The 16,481-nt window shown below is 42.5% G+C and overlaps 1 protein-coding gene across 1 annotated transcript in view; it reads left to right on the top strand.

Annotated features, from left to right (window-relative positions):
• The window catches only part of LOC126249193 (uncharacterized), a 231,976-nt gene that overhangs the window by 101,874 nt on the left and 113,621 nt on the right, over positions 1–16,481 (top strand). The window contains exons 2-3 of the mRNA XM_049950847.1: positions 5,351–5,562; positions 14,919–14,981. Coding sequence (XP_049806804.1) covers positions 5,351–5,562; positions 14,919–14,981 — 275 coding nt within the window. The remainder of the gene's footprint in view (positions 1–5,350; positions 5,563–14,918; positions 14,982–16,481) is intronic.

Raw genomic sequence — 16,481 nt, 5'->3', positions numbered from 1 at the left:
CAGTTGCTCAAATCGCGCAATGTCAAGATTTGTGGGGCATTTGAAGGTGACAGTGGCCTGATACTAGACTGCGTAGGAACGTAAGGGCAGCATACATGTCAAGGTTCTGGTCGACCACGTCTGACAACCACAGGGGAGGACAGTCATACTGAGCACCAAGCACATTGTAACTCCTTCACATCTGCCCCCTGCCAACCGAAAACAAGTAATCGATTCCCAGCAACATCCTGTGTCATCACACACCATTGGTCGAAGAATAGCAGCAGCCGGACAAAGGAATTACTGTCCCGTGAGTAGGTTATCATTAACACATGAACCCAAACAGCTGTGTTTGGGGTGGTGCTGTGACTGGGACCAGTGAATAGCTTCACATTGCGTTCAGTGATGCATTGTGCTCTGCACTACCCTGGATGACCAGTGTCAGCAAGTATGCCAGCGACTTTGGGAGAGGTCCCATTCGTCCAATGTTTTGGAGAGTCACAGTGGTGTTACTCCTGACTTCATAGAGCAGGGAGCCATTGGGTGTGACTTCAGGTAACGGCTGGTAGTGATTGAGATAACTCTAGCAGCACAGTGGCACATCACAGACATCCTGCGTCCTCATGTGTTACCAGTCATGTGGCAGTACACTGGTGGAATTTTCAGCAGGTATAATGCTCTTCCATACAACACTTATCTCTGTGAACTGTCTGCATGATGCTGAGATATTCCCATGGCCAGCGAGATCCCCAGATCTGTCCCAAATGGAACATGTTTGGGAGTAGCTTGGACCATTGCCAGTATGCAGGATGTCAAGGATCAGTTACAGCAGCTGTGTGCCAGTTTGTGTCAGTTTGTGGCATCCTAGCCAACAAAATCAGTGCATGCATCCAGGCTGGATGGGATACAATGTCTTACTGATAAGCAGGTTCATACTGTCAATTCCTTGTTAATTTCACTCGATTTTGTAATCAATAAAATAACATCACATACTAAATTAATGCATGAAGTTTCACACTCTCCATTTGGGTGCTTCATATTGTTTGTCAGGCAGTGTACAACAGGGTTTAAACTACAATAATTTTAAGAATAACAGTTATACTAGAGGTGTACTTGGCCCATTACTATTTAATTTAAAAGATGCAAAATATGTGGAAAATTGAAGAAATGTAACTTAAAGGTAGTATGAGATAAGAAGGAATAGTAGATAGGAAGAGATGTGTGTTAGGAACCCATATTGTGCCTACACCTCATGGCTAGTTGCTTACATTCTAAAACTATTCCTTTTCTGTACAGTCCTGCAGGCTCCAAAGATCTTGACAGAGGCGTCCAAGAATTCTGCTCGAGATTCGTGGCCTGGCCCACACGCAATAGTTCTCAGCCTGGCTGCACACTTCTTCCATCACCACACCATGCTGTCACAGAGTGGGAGAAGAGAGAAGGGGGGGGGGGGGGGAAACTGCGAACACGCCATATTTAAATGACAATGCAGTCACACTGCAAAAGACTTGGTTTCATATTTGGTATTTCTTGGCAACATAGATTACAAACTTAACAAATTTTCAGTCTTATTTAATTATTTTTGGCATACTGAAGACATAATATAACTTTTGTCTGGTACAAACTGTTGGCATATGGACAGATGCAAACAATTTCACTGATTTTTGCACTCAGGTTTCCATGTAATTGTGACTTATTTAGTTTCACAATCGAAAGAGGGTTGACCAAAATACTGTAGCACTTTTGTGACATCATTTTGGAGACATGGAAACTCAACCTGAGGCAAACACTATAGATGTACTGGACAGTTTTAACGTAAAGTCTTTAAAACTGGAATTACATTGCAGATCAAACAACTATGTCTGCAGATGCACAGGGGTGCTTTCAACTGAAACGGCAAACGGTCTTGAAAACATATAATGACTTCATTGGAGTGTTTCAGAACATCCCATAACTGCACTAGCCATCCCTGTGCCTCGAGGCTCAGCTGTGCTATGTTGATCAAGGCAGAGTTGGTATGTCCCTATACTGGCTCCCTATCTCACTACCTCTGTGAATATGGAACTATGGTATGCTTTCATGGCAGGTGTACGGAAAGAAAGTAGCTGTACAGCTGAATAATATAGTGACCTTGATTGTTGGGCTAGGCTGAATGAAGTGAACATTGGCTGACCTACTGGCCTATGGTTTGTAGCTGTAAATGAAGAAATACCATTCTGGTCACATATAGAAGATACTTCTTGGACTCAAGAATTGCTTGAAGCACATTACAACTATTGTATCTTACGTCAACCACAAACCACCAATATGCTTCAGCATGCCACATAAAATGTGGTCTACAATTAAAAGAATATGAACCTGCCAAACAAGAGGGCCTACTTCTGACACATGTGACGAAGCATGCTACCTTCTGAATGTTAATGCAAAAAACAGGTCATGAGACATCAGTCACAAGAGTGCTCCACTAGACTCCATAAAGGCAAAACCGAAGATCTCCTGTTTGTGATTCCAGAATCAATATGTTACACAGAAAAAGATGATATTAGTTTGTTTCTAAGTTGTTCATTTTATAATTCAAATGTTTGTCTGAGTTAGCAATTTCATCTTCATGTGTATTACATATGCCATCAGGAAAATAAACAACTAAACCTTAGAGAGCACAATAATCACATGTAATTTGAGAGGTGACAATTGAAATGGGGCTGGTTGCTGAATCTAACCATATAAAGGAAACTATCAGACCACCAACACCAGACTCTTGAAGACTGCCCCTCTCAGAGTCTGCCATGAGAATGTACATACTTGTGCTCCACTCAGTACCTAACATCAAAATGAATGTCTCCACTTCACTCCCAAACTTTCCTTGGTGTCCCTGTCAGGGTAAAGGAACCTAATCTTTTCTTATCCTATCAGACAAGTGCAACAATTGTTCCACCAATCAGATGAGAGCAACTTGGAGTTATTATCCAGTACCACATGCATTTTGAGACAGGCCAATCAAATTTTACCACACATAAGAATAATATGCTGATAGTTTGTTTTTTACTGAACTGCCCACAACTCTAGGAGACACTTGACCTCAAAGGCATCTCCAACCATGAGACTTCATCGGTGTAATATATGCTTTTGTGAGTGGGCAACAAGAGAAACCCCAAATGTTTTTGGCCAGGTTGAAAAGAAAGAAAGTATCTCCTCACAGTCGGTACGAATCCATATGTAAAGCTAATGAGAGAGCAATTAAATATTTATGTTATGGACAATTTAATTGATCAACCAGTGCTTAATGACATGAAACAATTCCACCAGTTATCTGGCAGACTTGTTTCACGATGTGTAGATATGTGTGCTGGTGTGAACACAGGCTACAGTTCATTAATGGGATAATGGGAAGCTGTATAGTACATACATGAATATTGCTCAGACCACATCAGACTAACAGGAGACATCTAGCATAACAAAGGAGGGAGTGTAAATTGCAAATGGATTTTTTTAACTGGGAGGAGGGTGTAAAAAAGCCTTGAAACCACAGGCAGACTGTCAAACAAAGATGCCTCATATCATGGAAGAATCTGCTTAGAAAACATGGAGACTGTCTTTTATGGCAGAAACTATAAATATTCTTAAGCTCCCCTTAGAGAGCACATTGGAAACCTCTAGGACTGAATGGATGCTGCTTTTGTCAGATTGGGTGATTATGGCAATTACCTGTGCAATTAGCCTCTTACCAGAAGCATTCAGATGCAAACCGTAATGTGCATGAGGGAATCTTTCTCCCCTAAGTGGTTTTCCAAGCCATGCATTAACACTTTATACATAAAGCGTCATCCAGGGCATATCACCCCACTCCTACTATTACCACATGATCTTCTTTTTGAAGATCCTTTGGGGAAGATGCCCAAATCACAGGCAATATTGTAAGCCCTGTACTTAACTTAAAAAAAACAAGTTACCTGATAATCATTTCTCAAAGAGTTATGTGCCATTTATAACATTCCCTACATGACTAGCTAGTAGTGCCCAGCAATAACACCTCTTTGATCGCGTAAATTATTGGGGTCAAAATTACACAGACAGAAGGGGATCACAAATTGATAACCGAGATAAAGAATTAATGCTCATGAATGAGTGTTTAGCTTTTTACTGACGTAAAATAATTACCCCTAATGGTAACATACCTGTCTCCATAACTGAGGCAACTAATACACAGTTGTGGATGAAATTTTCATCATCAGTATTTTGCTGTTCACCAGAATTAAATAATCAATCAATCCAGCAATTAATTAATAATTAATAAAGTAAATAATTCACCTGAATTAAATGCCAAACTTCTCACAGCGTCTCACTGAACAAGGGCATATACTAATGTTGTGGTGATCCATTCATCAAATGTGGACTTAAGCTTTGTGCTGGTTCAAAAGAAGTAGGCCAGCATTGGGTTCCACCCTCTCCCTTCTTTTGTCATCATATAACACTTGCATGATATTTCACTATACACACATCCATTACAGCCAACTACACTTAACAGATAGACATAACTCTCAGACACCATAAGGAAAGGAGCCACTGTGTGCTGAGGGTGAAACCCTTTTCTTGTTAGATGACTGAACTTATTCCTTTGGGTATCCCATCCAACAATGCTATGCAATTATTTTTTATTTTATGTTTACTTTATAGAAACAAATTAAATTCATAGTAAAAATTCAAAGATATGACTGTCAGGCTCAGTGCTTGTAACTTCTGTGCCTGAAGTGGTGAAAATCTGTACCCCACACCCATGTCAGATCATCAGCATTGATGTTTTATCAGCTTGTGATCTGGAACTGTACAAGATCAGCTGGTAGGACCTTATTTTCTGCCACCTCATTTGAGTAGGGTAAGTTACTTGATGCTCATTTGAGATGTGATCCCACAGTGCCTCTAGCTGTCCACAAAGGGATATGGTTTCAACACTGCAGTGCACCATGCTACTTAGATATTAATGTCTGTGAAGTCCTGAACAACAGATGTCCTCATCAGTGGATTGGAAGGCAGGGAAGAAGGGGGTTGGGGTTGGGGGAGGGGGAGGTGGAGTTAAGGTACCATAATCAGCATGATTACTGGACCTCACTCATTTGCATTTCCTCATACAGGGTTATATGCATTCGATAGTGTATGGAACTCCAGCAGTAGCTGAAAAGGTCTTTGTCAGTAGGGATTATACAATGGACAACAGAGATATCTGAGACAGTGCAGGAAAAAATGATACATCCTTCAGTGTACTGAGACTGGCTGTTGCTGCATTGAACAGTTGCTCTGATGCAAATGTAAAATTTTCTGTTCCCATCCTTCCTCACATATCTTGTGTCTTATGAAGGTTCTTTGTCTCTTACAGTGAAAGCAAGTGGTGTCATTCTGCTGTTGGGCGTTGGCAGCTTAGTCTGTTATAAACTGTACAATTACTACTGGCCGAGGTCGAGGTCACGACTTGGCTCTCCTGATTCCTCACCTTCACCACAAAGGCGTTCAAAATACTGTGTCGCCTACAGCTGTGCTCATGGTGAACTGATTGAAGATGTTGAAGAGGAAGATGATGTGGACATTCAGGTTTGTAATATTGTACAGAATGTATAAAATAAAATCTGTAAAACTGTTTCTAATCTTAATTTCCTTTCATGTGATTACAACTGTGACAGTTATGTAAATGAAACACTTGGTACAGTAATATTTCCACCTCAATGTATATATGAAGAGATGATTTTTATGTAGGAGACTGCAATTGTTTGAGAATAATGTCTGCTGTATACAAAAAATTTAAGACCTGCATCTCTGTTATGAATTAAATGTTAAATTCTGTACTGTTGACATGATCTGCAGCACTTTCAATGTGCTGAGTTCTATTGAATGAGTAGTAGTAATTCTGATCTCATTTGTCCCAGAAAATGCCTGCACAAAGCCCTTGAGCAATGCTACTGTTCAAAGGGAATCTCGGAACCAATAATTTTTTAAGTAATTTAGGATTACCACTTATCTCAGTCCATATGATGCAAAATATTATTTCAAGTGCTGCATTTACAGTCCAGCTTAATTAACAACATTGAATATTCAGATAAGAACATTGGATTTAAGTGTATCGGCTCAATGTCTTACATCATATAGGCAACAACCCTCTATCTCAAGCATAGTGTCCACAGTCAAATTAACTTTCCAGATCTCTTGGCTTGTCTTATTAGCAACATGATTTGATAATAGTGTATGTTCTGTAGAGATGATGCATGTGACTTTGGTTGTGAATCATCCTCTGAAATTGGCAATGTTATGCTAAGAAACATGGTCTGCAACAACGTTAACAAACTTGCATTTGGATATAATTTGGCAGTGTTCATTGTATGGGTGAACCGTCAGTTGGTGATCGTGCCACTATAAAAGTCAGACAACAGTTGCAGTGAAATTGCTATATGACATGGCTTTTCAGTTAGCTTGGTACTGCCTTTCCATGTACAGTTTGCAAAAATTGATGAATTAAATATGCATGATCATTCTATTACCCTATGATAGTAATTCATGCAGCATTTAGAAGTTGTTACAATTTCTTGCTAGCAGTCAACATTGATGGATATTCTAACAATATTGATACTGTTAAATATGTTAACCCCTTAAGTAGGACTGTCTGGTGCATTTGATGATCTGTTTCTTGATCTGTGATGTTACTAGTGACTGTTTTTATAATGTCCTTAAACAGTCTAATATACACTACTGGCCATTAAAATTGCTACACCATGAAGATGACATGCTACAGATGCGAAATTTAACAGACAGGCAGAAGATGCTGTGATATGCAAATGATTAGCTTTTCAGAGCATTCACACAAGGTTGTCGGTGGCGACACCTACAACGTGCTGACATGAGGAAAGTTTCCAACCGATTTCTCATACACAAACAGCAGTTGACTGGCATTGCCTGGTGAAAAGTTGTTGTGATGCCTCGTGTAAGGAGGAGAAATGCATACCATCACATTTACAACTTTGATAAAGGTCGGATTGTAGCTTATCGTGACTGTGGTTTATAGTATCGCAACATTGCTGCTCGCATTGGTCAAGATCCAATGACTGTTAACAGAATATGGAATCAGTGGGTTCAGGAGGGTAATACAGAACGCCGTGCTGGATCCCAATGGCCTCGTATCACTAGCAGTCAAGATGACAGGCATCTTATCCACATGGATGTAACGGATCATGCAGCCAAGTCTCGATCCCTGAGTCAACAGATGGGGACGTTTGCAAGACAACAACCATCTGCATGAACAGTTCGACGATGTTTGCATCAGCATGGACTATCAGCTTGGAGACCATGGCTGTGGTTACCCTTGACACTGCATCACAAACAGGAGCACCTGCGATGGTGTACTCCACGACGAGCCTGGGTGCACGAATGGCAAAACATCATTTTTTTGGATGAATCCAGGTTCTGTTTACAGCATCATGATGGTCGCATCAGTGTTTGGCGACTTCGCGGTGAATGCACATTGGAAGCATGTATTCGTCATCGCCATACTGGCGTATCACCCAGCGTGATGGTGTGGGGTGCCATTGGTTACACGTCTCAGTGACCTCTTGTTCGCACTGACGGCACTTTGAACAGTGGACGTTACATTTCAGATGTGTTAAGACCCATGGCTCTATCCTTCATTCGATCCCTGCGAAACCCTACATTTCAGCAGGACAATGCACGACCACATGTTGCAGGTCCTGTACGGGCCTTTCTGGATACAGAAAATGTTCGACTGCTGCCCTGGCCAGCACATTCTCCAGATCTCTCACCAATTGAAAACGTCTGGTCAATGGTGGCTGAGCAACTGGCTCATCACAATATGCCAGTCATTGCTCTTGATGAACTGTGGTACCGTGTTGAAGCTGCATGGGCAGCCATGCCATCCAAGCTCTGTTTGAGTCAATGCCCAGGCATATCAAGGCCATTATTATGGGCAGAGGTGGTAGTTCTTGGTACTGATTTCTCAGGATCTATGCACCCAAATTGCGTGAAAATGTAATCACATGTCAGTTCTAGTATAATATATTTGTCCAATGAATACCCATTTATCATCTGCATTTCTTCTTGGTGCAGCAATTTTAATGGCCAGTGGTGTACATTATGCTGTGGTGTACATTATGCTGAGCACACTTCTTGACTTAACTCAGACTTTTATTGCCATTCATTTTTTCACCTATAATGATGATTTACAAACACTAGGTATGCGGGAGAGCACCACTGGGTGAGTGGAGTCATTGGGGGACCATAGCTTTCCAAATGCATGAAATGCACTGTAATGAAATAAATGGAGATGTAGAATATCTGAATGGTTTTCACTGATATTATTTGATGCATCTTCACAAATTTAATCATCACGATTCATTCATTTCACTTTAGTTCATTTAATTCATTTTATGTACACTGATCAGCCAGACTATTATGAATGCTCGCTTAATAACTTGTTCGTCCAACTCTGGAACATACACTCCTGGAAATTGAAATAAGAACACCGTGAATTCATTGTCCCAGGAAGGGGAAACTTTATTGACACATTCCTGAGGTCAGATACATCACATGATCACACTGACAGAACCACAGGCACATAGACACAGGCAACAGAGCATGCACAATGTCGGCACTAGTACAGTGTATATCCACCTTTCGCAGCAATGCAGGCTGCTATTCTCCCATGGAGACGATCGTAGAGATACTGGATGTAGTCCTGTGGAACGGCTTGCCATGCCATTTCCACCTGGCGCCTCAGTTGGACCAGCGTTCGTGCTGGACGTGCAGACCGCGTGAGACGACGCTTCATCCAGTCCCAAACATGCTCAATGGGGGACAGATCCGGAGATCTTGCTGGCCAGGGTAGTTGATTTACACCTTCTAGAGCACGTTGGGTGGCACGGGATACATGCGGACGTGCATTGTCCTGTTGGAACAGCAAGTTCCCTTGCCGGTCTAGGAATGGTAGAACGATGGGTTCGATGACGGTTTGGATGTACCGTGCACTATTCAGTGTCCCCTCGACGATCACCAGTGGTGTACGGCCAGTGTAGGAGATCGCTCCCCACACCATGATGCCGGGTGTTGGCCCTGTGTGCCTCGGTCGTATGCAGTCCTGATTGTGGCGCTCACCTGCACGGCGCCAAACACGCATACGACCATCATTGGCACCAAGGCAGAAGCGACTCTCATCGCTGAAGACGACACGTCTCCATTTGTCCCTCCATTCACGCCTGTCGCGACACCACTGGAGGCGGGCTGCACGATGTTGGGGCGTGAGTGGAAGACGGCCTAACGGTGTGCGGGACCGTAGCCCAGCTTCATGGAGACGGTTGCGAATGGTCCTCGCCGATACCCCAGGAGCAACAGTTTCCCTTATTTGCTGGGAAGTGGCGGTGCGGTCCCCTACGGCACTGCGTAGGATCCTACGGTCTTGGCGTGCATCCGTGCATCGCTGCGGTCCGGTCCCAGGTCGACGGGCACGTGCACCTTCCGCCGACCACTGGCGACAACATCGATGTACTGTGGAGACCTCACGCCCCACGTGTTGAGCAATTCGGCGGTACGTCCACCCGGCCTCCCGCATGCCCACTATACGCCCTCACTCAAAGTCCGTCAACTGCACATACGGTTCACGTCCACGCTGTCGCAGCATGCTACCAGTGTTAAAGACTGCGATGGAGCTCCGTATGCCACGGCAAACTGGCTGACACTGACGGCGGCGGTGCACAAATGCTGCGCAGCTAGCGCCATTCGACGGCCAACACCGCGGTTCCTGGTGTGTCCGCTGTGCCGTGCGTGTGATCATTGCTTTTACAGCCCTCTCGCAGTGTCCGAAGCAAGTATGGTGGGTCTGACACACCGGTGTCAATGTGTTCTTTTTTCCATTTCCAGGAGTGTAGTACAGCAGTGATTCTATGTGGTATGGATTCAACAAGTCTTTGGTAGATGTCCAGAGGTATAAGACACCAGCTGTCTATGCACAGATCATTCCATTACTGTAAATTACTGTAAAACTGATGGTTTGTGCGTGTTTAACTGCTTATGCTAGAGCATTCCAGATGTGTTCCATCAGGGTCAGATAAGGCAAATTTGGTTGGCAAAGCATCAACATGAGTTCACTATCATGCTTGATGAACCACAGTATCATGATTCTGGGCTTGTGTCTTCCTGCTGGAAAATGCCATTGACATTGGGGAAGATATTAAGAATGAAGGGATGCAGGCAGTTGACAATGATGTTCATGTAGTCTTCATCTATCGTGTTGCCTTCAATTACTATTTTTGGTCCATTGGATGCCTGGATGAATGACCCTCTTATTATAATGCTGGCCCCACCATCTTGCATCAATGGTATGGTATATTTTCCGAGCTGCCATTTGCCTGAATGACTGGGTGTCTGAACATGACCACCAACGTGGTATAATAAGAAATTTGGTTCATCTGACCAAGTGTCATGTTTCCATTGATCCATGGTCAAATCTCAATGATCCTGTGCCCACTGCATTCATAACTGACAGTGTCACTGGGTCAACGAGGGAACACACAGGATTTGCTTGCTGTGATGCCCATATTAAACAATGTGCACTGAATGGTAAGCTCCAAAACATTAGTGCCTGCACCAACATTGTACTCTGTGAACTGATCTGGTACAGATAGCATCTGGGGTTTTTCACATGCAAAGTGAACACTTTACCACTCAGCTCCCACTTCCTATCCTGCAGTACACAGCAGACAAGCCACCTTCTCCATGTTCTGTGATGAGGCAGTATGTACAACAGCTTGTGGTTTCACCATCCTTCAAACATTTCCCATATATACTATGACAATGCACTTGAGCAGCTGACTAGCTTCACCATTTCCTAGACAGTTGTTCCTAGGTGCCGGCCATAACAATCTGGCCTTTGTCAAAGTCACTTATGTCAACATGTTTCCTCATTTGTAATAGGTAGCATCACTAGAATGATTCCCCATTTGTCTCTGTTTCACTTATATACTTTCCTTACCATGTCAGGTGCCCAAAATGCCATCAGGTGGCATTCAGTATCGCAGTAGTCATAATGCATACCCAGTTATCTCCTTGTACAGTCATTTTTTAAGCTATTGACTATGCTGCAGCCTTTTAATGACCTGCCAAACTTCATTACTAGTGTTTTTATAAACTTAAGGTATTTCTTTCCTTTGGCTCAACATTCTAGCATTAAAATATTTTTATAAAAACTACACCGGTACTCTGAGAATGCAGGCTTTCTCGGCAAATCTCTATGATAAAATCTTCTCGAGTTGACAGGAGAGTCAATGCGTTGTTCTCCGGCAATGTTTCAGCAAGTTTATTACTTGCCATCTTCAGGCAAAGTGTCGGGTTCACATCTCGTCAAGATCTTTATAGCCACTGGACCATGGGCTTTTCTGCATCCTCAGTGCCGGTTGGGTAAAATCAGGCATGAGAGGAATCAGCACAGCACCACATGGTAGGGGGGGAGTCATGGGCACCAGGTCCTGGCGTCTCATCTCAGTGCAGCCTGTTTATTCCATCCACCACCACCAACCTGTATCTATCAGTGCATTCTCATCTTATACTTGCTAAAGATGTACTCCACGCAGTGCTGAGTTGGAAGCAACTACCTTGGTTGACCAGGTTGTCACTACCGATATCTCCACTGCCTCTTGAGTCCCAAAAACCACACAGTCTCTTTGTTTCTTCAAATTGAAATGTGTGTACTTCGCTGAGGCTGTGCTCCACTACTGTGGATTTTTCATATTGTCCGAGGCGAATGATTACCACATGTTAAGAGATGCATTGTGTCGTGCTACACTGCATCTGTCCAATATATTGTTTTCCACAATCACAGGAAATTCTGTAGACACCTGATGTTCATAGACCCAAGTTGTCCTTCATTGAGTCCAGCATATTCCTGATTTTTGCTGGAGGATGGAAGATGGTTTTTAATCTTGTTCTTCTCCAGTATCCTGTCGATCTTGGCCATGGGTGGCCCTGCATATGGGACGGATGCTAGACTTTTGTTGTTCTCTTCTTCCTGAAGGTTCTCCTTCTTATTCTTGCTCATCTTGAGAGCATGTCTAATCTGTGTTTTGTTGTAGCCATTCATCTGAAAGGTTTTCTTGAGACACTGAATCTCAGTAGAAAAACTGTCCTTGTCGCATTTGTCCAGAGCTTTGCAAAATCAGGGAAGTGAGCATGGATTTCCATTGTGCTGGGTGATGGCAGCTGTTGGTGTTGAGGTACAGGTCTGTGTGTGTTTCCTTTCAGTAGACTAAGTGTCCCAGTGTGCTGTTCGTTTTCTTCTTTATTAGGATATCGAGGATGAGTAGGCACCCATTTTCTTCCATTTCCACTTTGAACTTGATGTTCTCATGTTGCTGCTCAGATGATTGAGAAATGCCATTAGAGTATCCTTGCCATGTGGCCAGAGCATGAAAGTGTCATCCATGTACCAAATATAGGACCATGTGTTTAAGGCATGCTATTTCCAAAGTGATATCCACAAAGAATTCCATGTATAGATTGGTGATACATGTACCAGTGGGCATCCCATAGCGACCCCATTCACCTTTTGATAAATCTTGCCCCCACACTGTAAATATGTGGTCGTGAGTGCATGGCAGAATAATTTCACTGTGTCTTCATTGAAATGATTCTCCAGTAGTTTCAAGGAGTCATCAAGCAGTGCCCTCGTGAAGAGATCATTTCATTGATGCAGGACCATACCTACAAAAAAGTGGAGAAGGACTCTACAACAGCTGTGACTAGAAAGACCATTAGTCTTCTCAAAAACTCAGGTCTGGACCAGGACTTGGTAAAGAGGCTTTACCCCAGAGCTCCAGTTCAACCACAGTTATAACACCTCCCCATGATACACAAGAGGGATGTACCACTACACCTGATAGTAGACGCTATCAATAGCCAAACATCTGGCACAACTACTCAAGCCTGTTGGGGGTAAATGCCCCTACCACATCAAGAATTCCACAGAGTTTGTTAAGACACTCAAGGAGTGGTGTCTTGGCAAAAATGATATTATGGTAAGCTCTGACGTTACATCCCTCTTCATGAGGGTACCACTAGAGGACTCCTTGAAACTACTGGAGAATCATTTTGATAAAGACACAGAGGAATTATTCTGCCATGCACTCATGATGACATATTACCAGTGTGGGGGCAAGTTTTATCAACAGGTGGACCGAGTCGCTATGGGATCCCCAGTGGTACGATGTATCACCAATCTGTACATGGAATACTTTGAGGATTTCACTTTGGAAACAGCATGCCTTAAACCCAAGGTCTTCAATTGGTAAGTGGATGATACTTTCATGGTCTGGCCACTTGGCAAGGACACACTAATGGAATTTCTCAACCATCTGAACAGCATACCTGAGAATATCAAGTTCACAATGGAATTGAAAGAAGATGGTTGCCTACTCATCCTCAATATTCTAATAAAGAAGAAAACGGACAGCACACTGGGACACTAGGTCTACTGAAAGAAAACACACACAGACCTGCACCTCAACACCAACAGCTGCCATCACCCAGCACAATGGAAATCCATGCTCACTACCCTTGCCTTCAGGGCTCATGACATATGCAACAAGGACAGTTTTTCTACTGAGATTCAGCACCTCAAGAAAACCTTTCAGATGAATGGCTACTCTGAAACGCAGATTAGACGTGCTCTCAAGGTGAGCAAGAAGAAGAAGAAGAAGAAGAAGAAGGACCTTCAGGAAGAAGAGAACAACCAAAGTCTAGCATTCCTCCAGTACACATTGCCAACCCTGTCCAAGATTTCCAGGATACTGGAGAAGAATAAGATAAAAATCATCTTCCATCCTCCAGCAAAAAGCAGGAATATGCTGGGCTCAATGAAGGACAACTTGGGTCTAAGAACACTGGATGTCTATAGCATTCCCCACGAATGTGGAAAACAGTATATTGGACAGATGCAGCATTGCATCATACAACGCATCTCTGAACAAGTGAGAAGTGTTCACCTTGGACAAAATGAAAAATCTGCAGTAGCGGGGCACAGCCTCAGTGAAGAACACACATTTCAATTTGAAGAAACGAAGAGATTTTGTAGACTGAAAGGTGTCTGGGACTCTAATATTAAAGAGCCAGTGGCAATACAGGTTGGTGATAACCTGGTCAACCAGGATAGTGGCTTCCAACTCAGCACCAAGTGGAACACAACTTTAGCAAGAATAAGATGAGAGCACACTGACTGAGGCAGGTTGGTGGCGGTGGATGGAATAAACAGGCTGCACCGAGACAAGACACGAGGACCCAGGGCTCGTGGCTGCCCCCCACCACGTGCCGCCGCACTGATTCTGCTCGGCCTGATTGGCCTGACCAGTGCCAAGGATGCAGAGAAGCCTTTGGTCCGGTGGCTATAAAGATCCAGACAAGATGTGAACCCAACACTTTGCCTGAAGATGGCAAGTAAGAAACTTGCTGAAACATTGCCAGAGAACAACACATTGACTCAGGTGTCAACCCAAGAAGATTTTATTGTACATAAACCAGTAGTCATTCATTCATTGACAACACTCACTCTCTCTCTCTCTGAGGCCACAGCAGCCACAGTCTGTGGTCTCGTGTGTGTGTGTGTGTGTGTGTGTGTGTGTGTGTGTGTGTGTGTGTGTGTGTGTGTGTGTGTGTGTTTTTTGTTGGCCAAAAGCTCAATTTCTGTCACCCTTTATGTTGTGTCTGTCTGCGACCCAGCATCTGTGCTATACAGTGAGTAGCAACTATACTTCTCATAACATGCTCACGGTTGGATTCACAATAGGGCAAAAATGTATCAAAAGTACTTTGTATGTGTGGAATGTGAAGTTTATTATACATTGTTCACAGGCAACATTGATAATTCATAAGGTCATTTTATCATTGCTCAAATGCTTTTCTTTCAGGGTTGTTACTTTGGCCCACTTGATGAAAAGGAAAAAGTGGAATGGTCTGCTCACAGTTCAGAGGTATGTTTTAGATACTGTAATTAATGTTTCTCATGCATTCCTAATTTATTCTGTTTGGCCATGATACTTTCTAGTTTTCTTAAAGGGCTATATTCAGTGATGGCAATTTTTTATTTTCTATGTATTTTTTTTCTAAAGCCATATTCCATGTTTAAATACTGAAATCACTTTAAAAGTGGGACATGATATTGAAATATTATTCATTGATATGAAGAGCATACACATTTTTGTGCAACTATGATTTCACTTAGTTTCACCTCCTACCTTTGTGACAGGTAAGCTGATTTAAATAAAAAGGGACTGGAATTTTTTTCATTGGCATGTGTGAGTTCAATGCAAGCTATATCCCTAGCATTCCTAAGTTATGCATCCACCTGGGTGGTGCTAAATATGAGCAGATCAGTCAACATTAGATGGATTCCAGTGTGGTTTTGCTAAACCCATGTTTCTTAAGCTGAGAACTGGTCAGTCCTTCATTATTGTAAGCTCCACCTTGCTTCCATGACACTCTGTTTGCTATGCTAATGGAGCGTTATGTGTGTTATGTGTGTTTTAGGGAGCTTGTCTGAACCACCTGGATCATGAATACAGTTTAAAACGTCTATAAAAGAACCTCACCCTAAATGTGAACTTCAAATCAATGGGCTAGATGACTGCCAATGCAAATTAGTTAACGGCAGGGGCACCAGCTAGACCTTACTTGCATTTGGCTTGGGTGTCCCACCAGAGCCACCAGAGAGTACTAAAACCAAATTAAATCAAGTTACTTTAAGAGGAGAGACCCCTGAACAAGCCTCAAATAAAATAAAACTCAGAAATAAAAACAGGACAGTATTGTATCAAGATAATTTATTATTATTGCAATTATTGTAAGACAAGAAGCCAGTTTTGCGAGAAATGTATTGTACTGGTAAAACTGACTCATTCCATACTCTGTGGTATATTCACAAGATGGATCACCAGAACTCAGACTAAATAAATAAATTAATTTTACATTCAGAAGGGGGTGGAAGGATTAGGAAGTACCCTGAAACCTGTGAAAAGACCATGTACAAGCAACCTTCCGATGATGACTGCTACAAGTGATAAAATTATTCAAAACAATCTGAGATACAATCACGTAATCTGTGAACAGTATAACACAGTCAGCTTCTGTAAGGATGTTGTGATATTGTAGATACAAATTTGAAAGATCTTCAGGAAGAATGAACAATTAAAAATAAAGAAAATTACTAATGCATTCAAGAGAAAAAAATAGCAACTGTTTAAATAGATTTATATTGCCATAACACATAAAGGGTGTGTTCAGATACATGTATTTACACCAAATCATGTTTTATGCTTCAAATGCCAGATGTTCAGACATACCACTGCTGCACGCAGAGGTAGACCTACTTGCAGCTGAGGTGGATTCTTAGGACATGAAACTGAGCCTCTATTACTCTCCCCTGTAGCATTTTAACTGATAGAGGAATCATTCTGTATGGAGTAGAGAATACA

The sequence above is a fragment of the Schistocerca nitens genome, chromosome 3, assembly GCF_023898315.1.
Source record: "Schistocerca nitens isolate TAMUIC-IGC-003100 chromosome 3, iqSchNite1.1, whole genome shotgun sequence".
In the NCBI taxonomy this organism is placed as follows: domain Eukaryota; kingdom Metazoa; phylum Arthropoda; class Insecta; order Orthoptera; family Acrididae; genus Schistocerca; species Schistocerca nitens.
The sequence above is the reverse complement of the archived record's forward strand: the minus strand, read 5'-3'. Positions and strand labels throughout refer to the sequence as shown.